The 18,692-nt window shown below is 38.0% G+C and overlaps 1 protein-coding gene across 1 annotated transcript in view; it reads left to right on the top strand.

The window, feature by feature from the left end:
- The window catches only part of GABRR3 (gamma-aminobutyric acid type A receptor subunit rho3), a 47,230-nt gene extending 33,820 nt beyond the window's left edge, over nt 1-13,410 (top strand). Inside the window, exons 8-9 of the mRNA XM_025868469.1 lie at nt 8,325-8,521; nt 13,108-13,410. Coding sequence (XP_025724254.1) covers nt 8,325-8,521; nt 13,108-13,410 — 500 coding nt within the window. The remainder of the gene's footprint in view (nt 1-8,324; nt 8,522-13,107) is intronic.
- Nucleotides 13,411-18,692: the final 5,282 nt, after the last annotated feature.

Below are 18,692 nucleotides of genomic sequence, written 5' to 3'. Positions count from 1 at the left end.
AAATAAAATAAAATAAAATAAAATAAAATAAAATAAAATAAAATAAAATAAAATATAAAATAAAATATAAAATAAAATATAAAATAAAAAAGATATCTTGCACTGTGCTTGACTGGCTATTTCCAAATACTGGGCTATCTGATTCTCCAGAAGTTCCCTCTGACTATTTGTCTATCCCATTTGCCTTTTCTTGGTTGGTTCCCCTTCATCACACTCTGAAGTATTTGACACTATTAAGCATCCTCTCCAAATTCAGAACCAAGTGTCAAAAGCCCAGCCTCCTCTTCTTCATCTGCAAAATGAGATGATTAATACAGCCTTCCAAGGTCACCATATGAAATGAATGATGAAATAAATGGGAGCATTCATGTCAACTGCCTGGGCCGATGCCTGGTCCGTAGTGTTTGATAAAACCAACCAAACAAACAATAAATGCATTTGCAATACTCTGCACTAGTCTAGGTTTCCTCCTCTTTTAGATTTTTCTTTCATTTGTCTTCCTAATTTGTCTTCCTTCTACTCCTTGAGTCTGGTAACTCCCCATTAAGGTTTTGCTCGCTTTTGATTTGCTCATCAAATGGAGCAAGACTCTTGTTTCTGACTACTGTCTCTATGAAAATAAATCCCAAATCTAAGTCCTTATCTCAAATTCTTCCCTCAAGTTCCAGATAGTATTCCCAGCTGCCTGCTGGACTTTATCTCCAAGTACTGTGGGCACGCCACGTGCTCAAAACCCAACAGACCACTGTTCCCCTCTCCACCATCCCTGCCCAAACTCTACTTTTTCTCTTGGCTTTTCTTGTTCTTTTAAGGGCCCCCAATGTGTTGACTCTTCCATATTTGGATCCTCAATTTCCTTCATAGTCTCTAGCAGTCATTCTTAGGTTCTTAGGATCCACTTACACCTTAAAAATTATGAGGAACCCCAGAGAGCTTTTGTTTTTGTGGGTTATATCTATCATTATTAGCCATGTTGGATATTAAAACAGAATTTTTAAAAATATGTAATTAGTCCATTTAAAAATAGCAATAGTGAACTCATTGCAAGTTAACACATTCTATGAAAAATAATTTTTTTCTAAAACAAAAAAAATAGTTAGAAGAGTGGCATTGTTGTACATTTTTGCAAACCTTTCTTATCTGGCCTTCTGGAGGGCAGCTGGATTTATTATCTCTGTTTCTTCATTCAATCTGTTGAAATAAGTTTTAGCTGAAATATAGAAAGAAAACTGGTCTTGCTCAGATACATGATTGGAGAAAAGAGCCATATTTTAATAGTGTTTTCAGATAACTGTGCATAGTCTTCCTTGACATTGCACCAAAACTCAGCAAGTGACAGTTTCTTAGAGTTTACTTAATGTGGAATCTGAAACCATATCAGTGAATTTTTTCTATTCTATTAGATTAAAGTGCATTGATCTATCTTGCATTTTGACTAGATCTTCTTACCCAAGCATCAATCTAGAAAACTACCAGTGCCCTGAGCTATATCTTCTCAACTCCCACATAATTCACTATACAATGTCAAAAAAATCACATTAGAGATACCTGGGTGGCTCAGTTGGTTAAGCATCCAACTCTTGATTTTGGCTCAGGTCATGATGTCAGGGTTGTGAGATGGAGCCCTGTGTTGGGCTCTGTGCTTAGTGCGGAGTCTGCTTGAGATTCTCTCTCTCTCTCCCCCTTTGCCCGTCCCCCTGCTCACACTAAATAAATAAATAAATAAATAAATAAATAAATAAATAAATAAAATGTTTTTAAAAAGCACATTCATTAATGTCACCATTAATCTCATTAAAAAGTGAGTAGTGGGAAGCTGTCAAGGTCATAGTGACGGATACATATTTAACATCGTTCTAGTTTTGACTTGAAAGCTCAAATTTTATCATTAGACAACAAATATCATTAGTTGTTTTACTTTAGGTGAGAAGCTTACTTTACTCAGTTTTGAGAAATGTCTGCCAGATACCCAAATCTGAAAAACCATAGTTTGTTTGTGAGTTGTTCTTTTTTTTTAAAAATTTTTTATTGTTATGTTAATCACCATACATTACGTCATTAGTTTTTGATGTAGTGTTCCATGATTCATTGTTTGTGCATAACACCCAGTGCTCCACGCAGTACGTGCCCTCTTTAATACCCACCACCAGGCTAACCCATCCCCCCACCCCCCTCCCTTCTAGAACCCTCAGTTTGTTTTTCAGAGTCCATAGTCTCTCATGTTTCGTCTCCCCCTCTGACTTACTCCCCTTCATTCTTGCCCTCCTGCTATCTTCTTTTTCTTTTTTTCTTTTTTTTAAGAATAGGTTTTTTTAAAATTTTTATTTATTTATTTATTTATTTGAGAGAGTGAGAATGAGAGAGAGAGAGCGCACACATGAGAGGGGGGAGGGTCAGAGGGAGAAGCAGACTCCCTGCTGAGCAGGGAGCCTGATGCGGGACTCGATCCTGGGACTCCAGGATCATGACCTGAGCTGAAGGCAGTCGCTTAACCAACTGAGCCACCCAGGTGCTCTTCTTCTTTTTTTCTTAACATATATTGCATTATTTGTTTCAGAAGTACTGATCTGTGATTCAACAGTCTTGTACAATTCACAGTGCTCACCATAGCAATACCCTCCCCAATGTCTATCACCCAGCCACCTCATCCCTCCCACCCCCCACCACTCCAGCAGCCCTCAGTTTGTTTCCTGAGATTAAGAATTCCTCATATCAGTGAGGTCATATGATACAGCATATAACTCAATTGCCTGAGTGCTTTTCCTCAAGATAGCCATTGCTCTTTGGTATGCAGAAGTGCTTTCTATATACTGCTCATTTCATTAACCAGAATATTAAGAAGGCATATACATAGGGGCTATAATTTAATAAAATTAACAATTTTTACTGATTTTTTTTATTGTGATGCTAAAAGCTGAAGAACACAATGACTGTTAGGTCAGTTGGGTGCTGCTGCCTTAATTCATGCTAGGGCAACAACAGTTTTCCCTCCAATGCTTCCCATCACTGCAAATATCAACATAATGAGAAAGGTAAACAATGTCTTAGTATTGTGAAACTCATTTTCATTACACAGACCCTCTGAAAATGTTTTGGAGAGTCCAAAGGACCCACTGACCATACTTTGAGAACTGTGGCTATAAGGTATCTAAATCTTCAGAGTCAGCCTTCTCTCTAATATGCTTATCTTTTCTCTTCCACTCCTCTTGCCTTGACCAGACCTGGGACCCTTGTTAATTTTCCCTGGATTGCACTAACAGACCCCTACCTGCCCAGGGTCACCTTGCAAGGCTGTGAAATCTGACCCAGATGGGAAGTAGGGAGCAGAAATCCAGCCCAAGCTCCAGGGGACAGGGTTTGGGGTGACATCCTCCAGAAAATTTATTAATTTGCATAAAGTTGTGGTATGGACTTGTACAGGCCTTATAATTGCTTATTTCACTTCCTACTATTCTTACCACAATTTAACCCTACTACCAGCATAATATCTCAAAACTCAACTGTGATCACAATACTCTATCTTAAATGCCATTAGAATAAATACTCTCAGCTTGGAATCCAAGGTGTCACTTGAGGGTTACTTGAGGGTTACCAAATGAAACAGAGGACACTTGACTGACTTTGTGTTTTAGATAAGCACCAGATAATGTTTTAGTATAAGTATATCCTAAATATTGCATGGGATATACTTACACTAAAACATTATTTGTTGTTTATTTGAAATTCAGATATAACTGAGTGTCCCATATTTTTATTTGCTAAATCTTCAACCATATGCCTGCCCCAGTTCCGTTGCCCTAAGCTTCAACCAACTTGAATATTCAGTGTTCTCAAACAGCCACCCATGCCTAACTGCTTATTTTCTCTACAGTACTTCTATACCGTTGTTCTTGTTCTTACTCTACCTAGAATGCCCTCTCTACCTATCCTTCTCTGTCAAAGTCTTGCCATTTCTCAATGGCCACAAGCTTTTACTAATGGCTCCAGGCAGACATGGTGTCTCACATATTTGAGCCACATGGTGCTTTGTATCTCTTCTAAGGTATTTCTTCTACCTTACTTCCTCTATTTTGTATGTAGCCATGGGGTGCCTTGGTAGCTTATCTTGTCTCCTCTAGTAGAAGGTGAGTTCCTTAAGGCCAAAGATCATTATGACCACCTTTTTTGTTCCTATAGTGACTAGCACAGTACCCTGCACATATTTTGTGCTCAATATATAGCTGTTAAATTGCCAATGTTTAGCCCACCATGTTTTTAATAACTATATTTTAGTTACTAACTGGAAACAGTGATAATTCATTGGTGGCTAAGACCTTTCCACATTTGGATTCATTTGCTAATTAAGAATGAATCATTTGCTGGTTAAGATCCTTTCATATTTGTCATGTTTCAAGTGAAAAACAATGGAGGCTGAATAGCATGGAAATATCACTCGTGACTAGGCAATTCTCATAAGAGATAATAGCTACCATAACTTGGAATGTGGGATGGGTTAAAAATACTAATCTATCTTTCCATTTGATTTGGTATGGAGAGGAAGTGAGACTATTATAAAGCTGTTCAAGGGTGTCCTAACCCTTATGGAAGGATGAGTACTATTGTACTTTCATCTCTTCCTTCTATGTCCTTCCTTTCTTTGCCTCCATCTTTCTCATTTGGCCCCTCTGCATGGGGTGTGCCATTCATGTAGAACATATTAAGTCATGAGGTCATTTACCAGGAAACAGACAACTAAAGTTTTCAGGCATATCATCACTGATAAAGAAAAATGTCTCCTAACAGAAAATATGACATAGAACTGAACAAGTAAGTACTTAGAGCAATTCATTTAACCATCATGGAGGTTACCAGAACTTCTAGGCCCTGGACTCTGGCACTACCTTCGTGGGATAATGGTTGTTGGTTGCTGGCTATAGAGTGGTGGTTTTAGGATATCCAGCCTACCTTCCTTTCCCTCACATCACTTAGTATTTTCTTTCTGCTTAGGCCTACAGGGAAAGTGTTTTTACTCATTTAAAAGCAAATGTAGATACCTATCCCTTCAAAAGAGCTGCCCGCAACACAGCTAATGAAGGGATGATCTGACTCAGTAGTTCTATAAGTGATGTCTACATGCCCTGCTACCATCACACCAGTCAATGAGCCTCTCCTTCATACACAGCCAAAAATGGCCAATGAAACACAAAGATGAGTAACTCTCCCCAGACTAAAGGGTTTTGTAGGGCCCTAGATGTGTCCTTAAGAGTTAATACAGTGAAACTTCATGGGCTCAGGGGAGTTGAGTTCCATGCACCAAATTAATTTTTTTGTCCTAACACTTTCCTGACCATGCATAGCAATATTGGTAGGTGAGAAAATAATTTTCTAATCCCAGCATAGAACCTTTCTTTGACTAAATGGTCACTTCATATGTTTAAAATGCCTTTATTGGGATAACTTATTGGATTTGGAAGGAATACAGTTTGTCAAGATAAATGTATTTCTAAGGGGTGGCTCAAGACATAAGTATGTTTAATTAGTGGTTGTAATATTCCTGACTCAAGTTCTTTTGCATTAAGAATTTATATATCAGCTTTCCCATCCTTTCCTTGCAAACTCAAACAATCCCTCCTCCCCACTCTCTATTTTTTTTTATTGCTCATTTTAAACAAGGAAAATCTAAAATGCTGGTTTGAAAGAAATATAGTAAATTAGCTGCACTAAGTCCCCTTTGAAGGAAAATGACTGATAGTTTATTGCTCTCTGGCAAAAAATAGATAATGCAGTTTCCTTTACTGGCCCCATAGTCATCAATTTAAAATGCATAACAAGACCTGCTTGGCATATATACTCATGTGTTTGTTCTAAATCCTTATTTTGTCAATTAAGCCCTATGTTACTGTCCATTGAAAAAAATCAAGTTCTATCTTACAGGGCCAGTAAGAAAAGGCATTTAAAATTTTTTGAACTAATAAGGAAAGATACTAAATATGAATGTCAGTGTAGGATTCATTCAGTTTTACCAGTGAAGTCCTGAAAGGAATGAGACTTTTAGCTTTTTGAAAAACACAAAATACCTTCATGCTTCCTGACATAATTCTACCCTCAGATTTTTTTAAGATTTTATTTATTTTGAGAGAAAGAGGGAGAGAGAGAGAGAGAGAGAGAGAGCAAGCATGAGTGGGGGAGGGGCAGAGGGAGAGGGAGAGAATCTCAAGCGGACTCCACATTGAGTGCAAAGCCCAAGACAGGGCTCAATCTCATGACCCTGAGATCACAATTTAAGCCAAAAGCAAGAGTCAGACACTTAACTGACCAAGCCACCCAGGTGCCTCTCTACCCTCAGTTTTGTAGGGTCTTCTCTCAGAGATGCTTCATGTATAGAGATTGGTTTATAATCTTTTCTTAAAAAGGTTTTATTTATTTATTTTAGAGAAATAGAGAATGAGAGCGAGTGGGGAGAGGGGCAGAGGGAGAAGGAGAGAATCTCAAGCAGATTCTGTGCTGAATGCGGAGCCTGAGACAGGGCTCGAGCCCACAACCCTGAGATCATGACCCCAGTGGAAATCAAGAATGCGATGCTTAACCAACGGTTGAGCCACCCAGATGCCCTGAGATTGGTGTATAATCTCAAGAATAAAAAGAGATTCTCTTTATAGGTCTAGAATGAGAGGCAGCTGGTTTGTGTGTAAAAAACATGGGTTCTACATTCAAATAGAAAGGTTCCAATCCTGCTACTGACAAAACTCAGGCCGGTTACTTAGCCACTCTTAGCTCATATTTCTTTTCTGCAACGTGTGGCTAATAATATTTACCTAGATTTGTGGTGGGTAAACATTCAATAAAGGCAAGCAAGCTTTATTTAATAATCTTGGCTTCGGCTACATGTACACCTGTAATGGGAATAAAAAATTCACAATTCCATGCTTATGTAGCCAGGATTGCAAATAGCATCCACCGATACGCGGACTGTTGATATTTCAATTGTTGGGGAAGCCCAGGACTCAGTGAGATGGTGGCCTGCATTCAATGGTAAGAGCTAGAATAGCACTCAGGTGACTTCTCCTGGAGTTCAAATCAGTGTGAAGGTGAGATCCCAGGGCCCTCCTGTGGTGGCTGCCAAATCACCAAGTCTGGTCTTGATCATACAAACAGTAAAACTTAATTTGAAATTGAATAGCTCTGTAGATTTGTCATTGTCTTTGATATGGGCTCCCTCAGGGGAGAACCTTGAAGAATTATTGTCAAAAGGGTAGAAATGTGTTGGTGAAAGCTGTCCACATGCTGTGTCTGTACATTTAGGAGTAAATCACGGTGATCTTCCTGCTGTTCGGGACTCCGTCTGTTGACATTAAAATGTCCTCACAACTTATAAAAATCATTAAGGACTCCATTTGTGCCTCCCTGGTGGGAAGTTAGGAAATAAAGCCATGCCAGCTAGTGTGCATTTCAAATATTTACAATACTGTACTTTCCAGGCAACACTCTCGCATCATCCCTCTGAGAAATTAGTGCAGACAAAGACTAGCCCTCCCCCAGGCCAGCATTTTATTAAGGAAATCTCAGAGTCAGTCTTTCTCCATTGTCCCCCAGAACCTTGATCTCGTCACCTCTAATGCTTATGCCAGAGAATAAAGGAAAGGAAAGGAAGGAAACAAGGAGGGGGGAGGGGATTAGGAGGGAGGGGAGAAGGGGAGAGTAACTGGCATTTCACAAGTGCATAGTAAGTATTTACACTGAACTGAGCCTCCACCATACACTTCCATTCTAAATCTCAATTGAACTATAGTTTCAGTAACAAGGGACAAAGTAATAGCAACACTGATGGCTCGTAAGTATTCTATATGAAAGAAAAATATGGAAAACGACAAGATCACTCCCTGATGGATGAAAGGTAAAAGACTGACTCGAAGACAATTTCTTTAACAGGAAAAGTGTAAAATGATGGGAAAGGGTAGTAGGAATGGTTTTAGAATTTATTTCCCAGAGGACTTTTAGAATTGAACACATTTTTTACCTTTCTGGGATGGTTTGAAGAGGCCCAACGGAGGGCAAAGAAATGTATCCTTAGAGATATGTATGAGTCTGTGAAGTCTTTCAATGGAAGGCTGGAAATGCTATGGACAGTTGGGATAAGGGCAAGAAAAAGATGGAAAGACAAATCCAAGGAGAGTTTCTTGCTTAGGCTCACGATGTGTACGAGGGTAACGTGCCAGGTTTCCCCTCCCACTCCCAACTTTGCTCACCAGATATTGTGAGCAAATACCTCCCCTGGTGTAATCCAGCACCAGATCCCAGAATGGAATGGCTATGTCACTGAGCTTGTCCCTACTCTCCGATGGCAGGAATCACCACAGTGCTGACCATGTCCACCATCGTCTCTGGCATGAGTGCTTCCATGCCCCAGGTGTCCTACATCAAGGCCGTGGACGTGTACCTGTGGGTCAGCTCCCTGTTTGTGTTCCTGTCAGTCATTGAGTATGCAGCTGTGAACTACCTCACCACTGTGGAAGAGCGAGAACAATTCAACAAGACAGGGAAGGTACTGCCTGGCTTTAACTCACAGATCCCTTCTGGAATGTGAAAAAGACTATCCTTACCTGTAATCCTCTCCTGGGTGTCATAAGCCCTTGTAGTAAGTCTCTATGCCTTGGCCAGATGCAAGTTTACAGGATTTAATAGTGAACCCTATTCTCTCTGTTCTGGCTGGTTTCCTCAGCATCCTTACTCACCTTTGCCAGGAGTTGTTTTGTGATTTCTCTCAGTGTGCCCCCTCCACTGACTCTATCCTTTGAAAAGGAAGGGTTGATATACAAACTATACCCTTTCAAGTAGGTGATGATGATGATGATGATGATGATGATGATGATGGCAGTGATGAGATATAGCTAACCTTTAATGTGTGTTTATTATGTACTGGTATTATACTAACCACCTACCATACAGGATGTCATTTAATTCTGAGCAACCCCAAGAGGTCGGTTCTTTATCACCTTCATTTTACAGAGGTGAAATAGGAGCAGATACGGAGTAACTCGGCCAAGGTCACACAGCCTAAGAGGAATCAGGATTTGTTTCTGGCTCTCCCTGACTCCAGGGTTATGCTCTCCATCCATAGATGATATATTTCTCTACCAGAACTAGGATTTATGTTTCTCTTCTTGTCACTTGAGGGAGTGAGAGAACATGAAGAGAGGTTCTTCTTTCCACAGTACACTGGGAATAAAGGTGCCTTCTGGGTTCTAAATGTCATCACATGTTTCTTGTGCCATTGTTTAATAAATATGGATAGATTGATATCTACCTGCTTCATTTCACAAAGGACTGGGGCGCCAGTTCGTTGCTGTTATGAGAAATGACATAAGATACTGTACTTCAGAAACCTAACTGATCATATCAATTTGTTTGCTAGCCTACACTTAAGACTATGTGTGTGTGTGTATAATTTTAATATATTTACATTGGTTTAAGTAACTCTTACATGGACAATTATATACATGCCCCAAACATTATTTAATATTTGTTATGCTTGTAGTCAGAGCATTTTTTACTTTTCAGATGTTTTATATCCTCTTTTCGAATTGAACGTTCATATCAGCTCCATGAGGTAGACCTTATGGAGATTATTATCTCTATTTTTAAAATGAAGCAGCAGAGTTTTAGTGAAAGAAAGTGATTTGCCAAAAGATTCACAGCCAACAGAGATGCAATTACAATTTAGATCTCCTGTAATACTCCTTCATTCTTCTATTATATATATCCTTTGAGTCAAAGCTGGAATAGGTGCTGATTTTGCTTTATTGCTGATGCTTCCATTTCTTTTGTTGACAACATGTGAGTAAGTGTCCCTGCCACATACATATCCACAGTGACTGCTAGGCGGGTGTGAGGAAACCAGGAGCTTTTAGACAAGTATGCGGTAATGGGTAGTGTACACATCACCTGGGATTTGTTAGATTTTTGTTCAGTAGTTCTGGGGTGTGGGATCAGTGAGTCTGCATTTCTAACAAGCCCCAGATGCTGTTGGTCCATTACCCACACTGTGAATAGTAATGATTTAGATAATCTGTGAAGTGAAAGATGACAGAGAAAAAAATGTGTGATGAGGAAAATAATGTGGTTCTTGTTCTGTTTTATTTTTATGTGGGAAATGGTTAACCCAAGAAAGAGGTACTGTCATAATCCCGGCCCACCTCCATCTAGTCTTTTGACTCCAAACTTGTCTACATCTCCCCACCCCCACCTGCCACACAACACATGTGTTCACACTACTGAACTTTCTTTTTCACTAGATGGGTTTGTACACACTCTTCTTGTGTAACACTAAGGAGAGAATCTTTTGAGTTAGTAAGCATCATATGTTTTTTAAAAATTTTTTTATTGGGGTAAAATCCACATAACGTAAAACTTGCCATCTTAACTCTTTGTAAGTGTACAGTTCAATAGTGTTAAGAATATTCACCTGGTTGTGCAAGGAATCTCCAGAACTTCTTCATCTTACAAAACTGAAACATGGTGCCCATTACACAGCTCCCCATTTTCCCTTTCGCCAGCCTCCGGAAACCACCTCCTTCAAAGGTGCGATTATCTCAAAGAAATGTCCTACCTGCCATTCCTATATTTATGGGGCAAAATGAAAGACCATAAGATTCGGGGTCCGAAGAAGTGATGCCAAACCTAACTCCACTACTTCCTAGCTCTGCGTTTTGGGTTGTCTCCTAAACATCATTTGTTATTTTCGGAATGTTGGCATTTCTCTCCTATTTATCTGACATGGCTATTGTAAATGGTGTAATAAATGGGTCTGAAACTTTTGCAAGCTGTAAGATGCTACACAAATGTTAAGTTCTTATTGTGATTAGTGCCCAGGGCAGAGGCTCTGAAAGAATAGTAGTTTCGACAAGGATAGCGGGACAGGCTGTTTGAGATGAGAAATGGTCAAAGGGGTAGGACGCCCTGGTGAGGCACAGGGTAGGAGGACCTGTCTAGAGGTTCGGGGGATAACCGGTGATACTTATTTCCTCTGTACCTGAGTTTTAGAGAGAGAAAGATGTGGGGACAAGACAGGTAGATAAGGTGGTGTCACCTTTGTTGTTGATAAAGCAGTTGGGAGTAAGTGCCTTAGATATGTGAGCAGGAGGGCTCACTAATACTTCATTATTGTACTAAACATACTCTTTTGGTCACTGGTGAAGCTAGACAATACAGGACTCTTCCTGACAAGACAGTCTCCTTTTACCTCATTTCAGAGAACAGATTTAGATACCAATGCAGATCACAAAGTGAGGACTCAAAAGGAACTGAACCACACACGCTAGTTCCTTCTCCTAAATCTCTATGGTGGAGTAATGGAGGGATAGTGAGAAAGACCAGGAATGTTAGGGTATGGAGTTCCTCCCTATGAAGTTAAGCAAAGCTCATTACCTACCACCATCACCATCACACCCCTGTCCCAACCCCACCCTGATGCCAAGAGCTGGGAGAACATCAAGGGCCATGGAAAAATCGTCCCTAGTGTTGATGTTTGCCCAGAAAGGAGAAAGGAAGTTATTTTCTTTCTTCTACTTTCATCCAAATGTATTCCTACTTCCAGGACTTAGAACTTAATATAAAACAGTCAAATCTCTACTTTAGATATAGGATGTCTTGGGGATGTGCTTATTTGTAGACTAGTGTGAAAAATTAAAGACCCATTCTAAAACTGTTTTTACTAGAAAAACCAACTTATACATTTGTGGAAATTAGCACCCTACTGGTAAATTGTCTACTGCAAGATTTCATCAATTATATAAATGGTTCTAAATTATCATAATGTCCAGTAGGATAAGCCAACTGTTCTGGGTGGCTATAATGAAACCACTGAAGAGACTGTATTAGTTATTCTATCCTCAGATCCAGAGTTGAATATATTATTAATGTTATTTTTGGCTATCTGAGGTTAGTTTTTGAGTCATGATCTATTTCATGTTTGTATGATCCATTTTCATTTTACTATGAAAAGTTTCTACAGCTAAAACAATAAAGGACAACATAACTTGAGTATGGGTCTTTGGTTAGTTTACTGAAGACATAAAATATTCTCTATGTCTCTTGAATTCAGTAGAATATTAGGTTTTTTAATTGCTATGAACCAAATACGTGTTTTGGCAGAATTTACTCTGTAGCCTCCAATTTGAATTCTAAATAATTTCCTCCCGTGGTAGCCTGTTCATATTTGTTTGTTTTTTTCACTTCACTATAAGATCAAGAAGTGATTTTGTTTTCTCAGAAAGAAACTAGCAACAGCTGCTTCATAGACACTGTTCTGTATCAGCGAGAACTATCTCCCTCAAAGTAAAACCTTAAAGAAAAATGGTAGTTTAGATTCAATCAGGCACTGGAGCCAGAAAGCATTGATAGTTCTCTCCTTCTGAAAAATAAGCCAATTTCAAGTTGTTTAATTGGGCTATGTTGGTATCATTTATAGGTACTTCCCAGCAAAAATAGGAAGACTTGGCCAATTTGCACTTAAAAAGAGCAGCTAAAATCATTTCCTACCCTTACTCCAAATTTAAACATAAATGGATCACCAGACGATGTTGTTCTGGTTTTGGACCCCACACTGACTGGGTGTATTGCTATGTTTTCTCTAAAGAGGAAAATATGTTGAAAAGCAAATCCAATTGGCTTATATTGCTCTTCTGATAAATCATATTCAATTTCAACTCAACATTATGGCAAACAACTCATACTACTCAGAAACAAAGGGGAAACCTGAAACTGTTCCTTTCTGGGGAAACATGAATTTGAGTGTTCCAGTCTATCAGGCCAGAACTAAATTAGAAGATATTGACATTATAATTGTGAAACATTTATTTGTATAATGTTCAAATATCTCTATGTAGATAATAATAAATCTTGCTAAATCCCTATTAAAAACAAATCTCTATGATGATGTTTTCCATTTATTATTAAAATGACTTTTAGTCAGATACCAAAAGCAAAACCAGGATTCTATTCTTTAAAATAAGCAAAACATTCTTAGCATTTCTTGAAACTATTTTAAAAATCTGATTGTTTAGACTTTTACTGTAATTCCTACAATGCAGAACCATATTCATGACTTACTAACAAAAGTCTTTTTGTCAGCTTTCTGGAATGTATAATATTGATACAGTTCAAGCCATGGCCTTCGATGGTTGTTACCATGACAGCAAGACTGAAATGGACCAGACTTCCTTTTCTCTACACTCAGAAGAGGACTCCATACGAGGAAGATCCACAGACAGCCCCAGCACAGACTCATCTCAGATAAAGAGAAGGCAGTCCTTAGGAGGGCATGTTGGTAGAATCATTCTGGAGAATAACCATGTTATTGACACCTATTCAAGGATTTTCTTTCCCACTGTGTATATTATATTTAATTTGTTTTACTGGGGTATATATGTGTGAGGAAGAATTCCCAATGTATAACAGTTGTTTTGGAATCAGATTATGTTAAAAACAATAACAGCGACAAGCAACTCTTGACTATCAGTTGGACAGTACTAGACTAAACTGGGAGTCAGCCAGTCACCTCTCCTGGCCTACAGAAGATTTGAAAGTTGACTGATTTACATCTAGGAAAGAGTTTAAGGTCCCAGGAGCATTTAACTCCATACATGAGTCACAGACATGCATATGGCAGAAAAACAATTCCCATAGGGAAGGACTTTGTGATTACTTCTCCTAGACCCTCTTTACTTTCTAAATGTAAACTTTTTGTATTTACCTAAGGAATAAAGCTATGACAATAATTTAAGAAACATTTATTCCTTAGTGCTAGTCAAGTACCAGATTACCTAACAGAGTTGAACCCTTGTAAGGAAGAACATCGGCATCAAGGTGCTACCGTGGATACTCACACAACTGAGATGCACATGAAGAGCCTCCCTGTCCATTTCCAACCACGTCTTTTGTCTTATTTCACTATTACATTTCATATACTATTGACTCCAAGAGCAGAAAATCTAAACTTTCCTCCTAACCTAATGTTAAATTAATACATCATTCTTCAATAAGAGAATCTTGTATTTTGTAGCTGAGTTATAGCTTCTATAGCTTTTGGGAGGCATTTAATTAATTAGTTACTATATTCACCAAATGTTTATGGACCTCCTACATGTGCTAGGCACTTTATTAGGTGTTATTTAGTAAAAAAAAAAAAAAGAAGAAGAATACAAAATGACATTTCTGCTGTCAGTGAGCACACAGCCTATCAGGAACTGATAGCTATCATAAATAATAAATGCAATAGCTGTAAAAATAGCGGTTTGTCCACTGTACTGTCTGAGTTCTGAAAAGGGGATACCAAAAGAAAAGAACATCCATGAAGGGATGGACTCTCAATTTATAAGCAACTAAAGATGCTTCCAGACATGGCATTGAGTGAAAAACTGAATGAAATTTATGTATCCTATAGTAATCCCATAGTAACTTTGGTTGAACCAAGTAAATCAGATCAAGTGGGTATTAAATAAATGTTTGCTAAGTAGAAAAACCTCCAATGATCAGTATTCATTTTGTAGACTAGCAGTGTGCATGCTGTTGTGTTAAGTATTTTGTGAAAAAGATTCCTTGTGGAGATCAGCCCTCAGTAGGAAGTATGAAATATTCTTCCTATTTTGATTTCTGGCATTGAATTAAGGGAAATAAATTAAATGGTGTGTTAGTTTCAGTGTGTTGCCATTTATCTCACCATTAAGTGAACCAAAACCATTTGAATTACTTCGTGCCAGGTGTAGTGACAAGTAACTTCCTGCTTATTTACCAATAACATTGATTTTGGTTCTCTGCTGTGAATGACATAATGTTCTAGAAACTTATTTTCCTTTTTGGTACAAAAGATTTAAAGGCAAATTCCATCTCTATCATAACTTCCCTCATAGGCAGGCTAAGTATCTGGGATACTTCACTCTATTTTCTTAACACAAATTTGGCAATTCTTTCAAAACTTTTCAAGGATTATATTTTTCTAGGAAACTGTCCAAAATTGAGCTAATATGATTTATTAAAACCCTTCTCCATATGATTGTAGATAGACCATAAATACATTTTAAAACTATTTATTTAATAGTTTTTTAGCCCAATTTAAAAGGAATAGTAATTTTATATGATTATATTTTCAAAATATGGTACAGGTTAATATCCTATGTGGTTCTTTGAGAATTTGTAGCTATTAGTTGAGCAGAGTACTACAGTTGTGTTAATATTTCTGATTCTGACATACTTTGTATACAACAGATGTTAAAAAAAAAAAAACAACAGACAAATCTACAAATGAACATAGCAAATCTACACCATTCTCTTCTTCTAACTCTCTGGTTCTTCAGACATGACTGTTTTTCTTCTACTTTGAACTCTACCGTTCAGGATGTCTAAAGCTTCCCCTGGGCATATTCGCTTCCCAGTTTCAAATCAAATGTATCTGAATACATTTGACAGTCTAAGCTAGAAGAATGGGTCTCCACCATACTACTCATACACTCGGCATTCCTCCTGAGGAGCAGTAATGCACAATTGTTGGCCAATCAAACGTAACTTTTGTTAATGTCTAGAAATGGTCTTTGCATTCTTAAGTAATGTCTAAACTATGTTTGCTGCTCAAGAGAATTACTAGAGTCTTCAGAATGAGCCCCTGGGATTTTGGCCAGTTTTCATCTCCTCAAATTTGTGGCTTGTGAAGACTGTAAGGAGAGAACTGTTCCTGTGAGCTTGATTTCTACCAGGGAGCACCAAGGCTTCTGGTTCCATTATTTCAAAAAGAATGAAATCACAGTTACCTGAGAGATGTGTGAGTGACAGCATATCATAGTTACCTCATTTTGATTTTCACTTCATTTACTGATCACAATCCAGAACAGACTGTGTGTGATTGTTCACTGAGGGATAAGCTTGGATAAAATGTGAGGATTTCAGAAAATAAGCTGCTTTCCAAGATTTAAGAAAAAGCCAGCCAGCTCTGTAAACTGCCTAAGTATAGAAACAGGATATTTTATAGGGACTACTCTGGAAAATCTATGAAAAGATATATTTTTAACTTACTGTTATTGTTTTCTGATTACAAAAGAAATACAATTTCAATATAAAAATTAAAAATACCAATTGGCAAAAAAAATCCACTCAGAATTAAGTAGTTAACATTTTAATGCATATTCTTAGAGTTTTTCTATGCATAACATATATTTTTCTATTGGACTCATTTTGTATACACGTGCATTTATTAATTTAAGCACTTATATCATACCAAACACTGTGTTGGGGACACAGTAAAGCTGGACACTCCCTAACTTATTGAACTTACAGTCTCATTGGGAATGTGTCTAACTTTATGCAGTTTGTAGCCAGATTTTCTTCTCTGGATCATAAGCAACATTTCTTTTAAGTTATTTAAATTTTTTTTCATAAACAACTTTCTATGCCATTTTTTCCTGCAAAATAATTTTTATATGCTGCAGAGCCGTCCGCTGAATAAGTATACCATAGTTTATTTAACCCATCTCCTCTTGTGGAACATTTGCTTTATTTCCTATTGTGTGTGATTATAATGGGCTGCAATTAGTAACATAAAGAATAGTTAGAAGTAGGGGCGCCTGGGTGGTCAGTCATTCGGTTAAGCAGGTTAAGTGGTTAAGCATCTGCCTTAGGCTCAGGTCATGATCTCAGGGTCCTGGGGATCCAGCCCCACGTTGGGCTCCTTGCTCAGTGGGGAGTCTGCTTCTCCCTCTCCACCTGCCCCTCCCCATTCCTTCTGTGCACGCTCTCTCTCTTTCTGTCTGAAATAAATAAGTAAAATCTTTTTAAAAAGAATATTTTGAAGTAAAATTATTTTAGAAACAAATGCAATTTTTAGCCATATCCAGATTTCAGCATCTATTTCCTCTATAAGAATTCCTTTTTGCCACTAGAATCTGCCATGTCAGACTCACTTACCTGTCTGTTTAAATGGATATATATCCATCCACTGGTGTTCCCTTTATAAAAGAAGTTTAGACATTATATAAAATACTTATATTAAAGCAGTCCTATATATTGAAATTCTGCTTTCTTCCATGACCTCGATTGCCATCACAAGTCCTTTTTGTAAGTAGGAGAGTAATTGAGATTGCAAATATTTGCCTATGAGTTGCTACACGATTATAATTTATGGTTACATTGTCTTAATCCTTGCAGGTGGATTAGTTTTCATGAATAATGTCTATCATTTTGTATTGTGCTACTCATAAGCCTGTTCGAATCACTCCCACCCACACATACAATTTTTTAACATGGAGATGAATGAGGAAAGGAATTATACCTAATTCTATGGTCATTATTAAGGTCAAAATGCCAATGAGATTAACAACAGCCTCAAAGAAATAAGAGAAAAGGGTGGTAAGGAAATGGCTATTTCAACCGCAATTCTGACAGGGCCTGGCACTATTTCCTGACAGGTCCTTTGGTGACACCATCAGGGTTACATCCTGTCTACCTCATTTGTGGAATGAGCCACCTCTGCTTTCCTTGTAAACATTGCTTTGAAACAGTTTAACTGGAACGTCCTGGTCATTTTAAAATTATCACTTTCCAATTGAGTTTGACCTCCCTGAACTTAACAGAGAACTTGAACATTTTGTTTTCTCTTGTGAAGAAACTGTGAAAGACAAAATGCACTAGCTAACTGAGACGATTTTATCAGCTTATTGCAAGGGGGAGGATATTCATTAATGAGCAACATCTCAAAATAAAGGAAGGGGGCCCAGAAATCCAAAAAGACAGAAAAGCAAGGGAGTCTTCTTCAGAGGTGGAGGTAGAGGTGGGCGAGGCGGCTCCTATCTCAGGATATAGGACAGCAAGGTGGTCATTTCTCAGAAGACAAAATGGGGGGGGCATATTTTTGGACTCTAGCTACTTTCCAGGAACACAGGGGCTTCAGATAAAGTTCAACACTGTCACTTGTTTTTCTAATTCTAATCTACTGCTGAATCATAATGTTTTTTGATCAATAATTAGGGCCAAGTGCAGAAAAGAGATTTCAGTCACTGAGAAAAATTACCATAGTTTTCTTTTCAATATATTGATACTTAATGCAATGTAGGAAACATTGAACTACATTTTATTATCAATTAGGTCACTTGATGGATGAGTTATTACTTTTGATCCCAGGATCGATACAGTTCATTATAGAAACTTATTTTCTGCAAGAGTGCTTCAAAGGCTTTCTACAAAATTGTGCTGCTGGTTGCTCACTCCTTGCCTTAGGCAATCAAAAGGAGATGAAGTTATAATATTATTAGCAAAATTCTTAAACCTATTGGGAAGCAATAACACTTTCTGAAGTTTGATATACAAGGCTGAGTCCTTTAAAAGTGACAGATAGGTTTTAATATTTCCCAGAAGACTAGCTACTTAACCAGGCCCCCTAAGAAAGAAAGTGCTAGCACACATTCATTTCTTCTCCTCTTCAGAGAACATTAATGCAGGTGTTTCAAGTGTTTTACAGTTTAAAGGAGTGTTACAAACACAAACCCACACATCACATCAAATAAATTTTCAGAGCAATCACACCACCCCAGAATCACTTAAAATAGGTTTTGTTACTTAGGTTGTATCTTGGGTGAAGTTATATTTAAATTAAATGCCGAATCATTGTGAAGGAAGCCTCAGGACCTGCTGAAGAGCTTTTAAATGAATATGCAGTTCAGGTACACGGTGAA

The sequence above is a fragment of the Callorhinus ursinus genome, unplaced genomic scaffold (assembly GCF_003265705.2).
Source record: "Callorhinus ursinus isolate GAN/ISIS: 27379988/994484 unplaced genomic scaffold, GSC_fseal_2.0 scaffold1, whole genome shotgun sequence".
NCBI classification, from domain to species: domain Eukaryota; kingdom Metazoa; phylum Chordata; class Mammalia; order Carnivora; family Otariidae; genus Callorhinus; species Callorhinus ursinus.
This window is presented reverse-complemented; position numbering and strand designations above follow the sequence as displayed.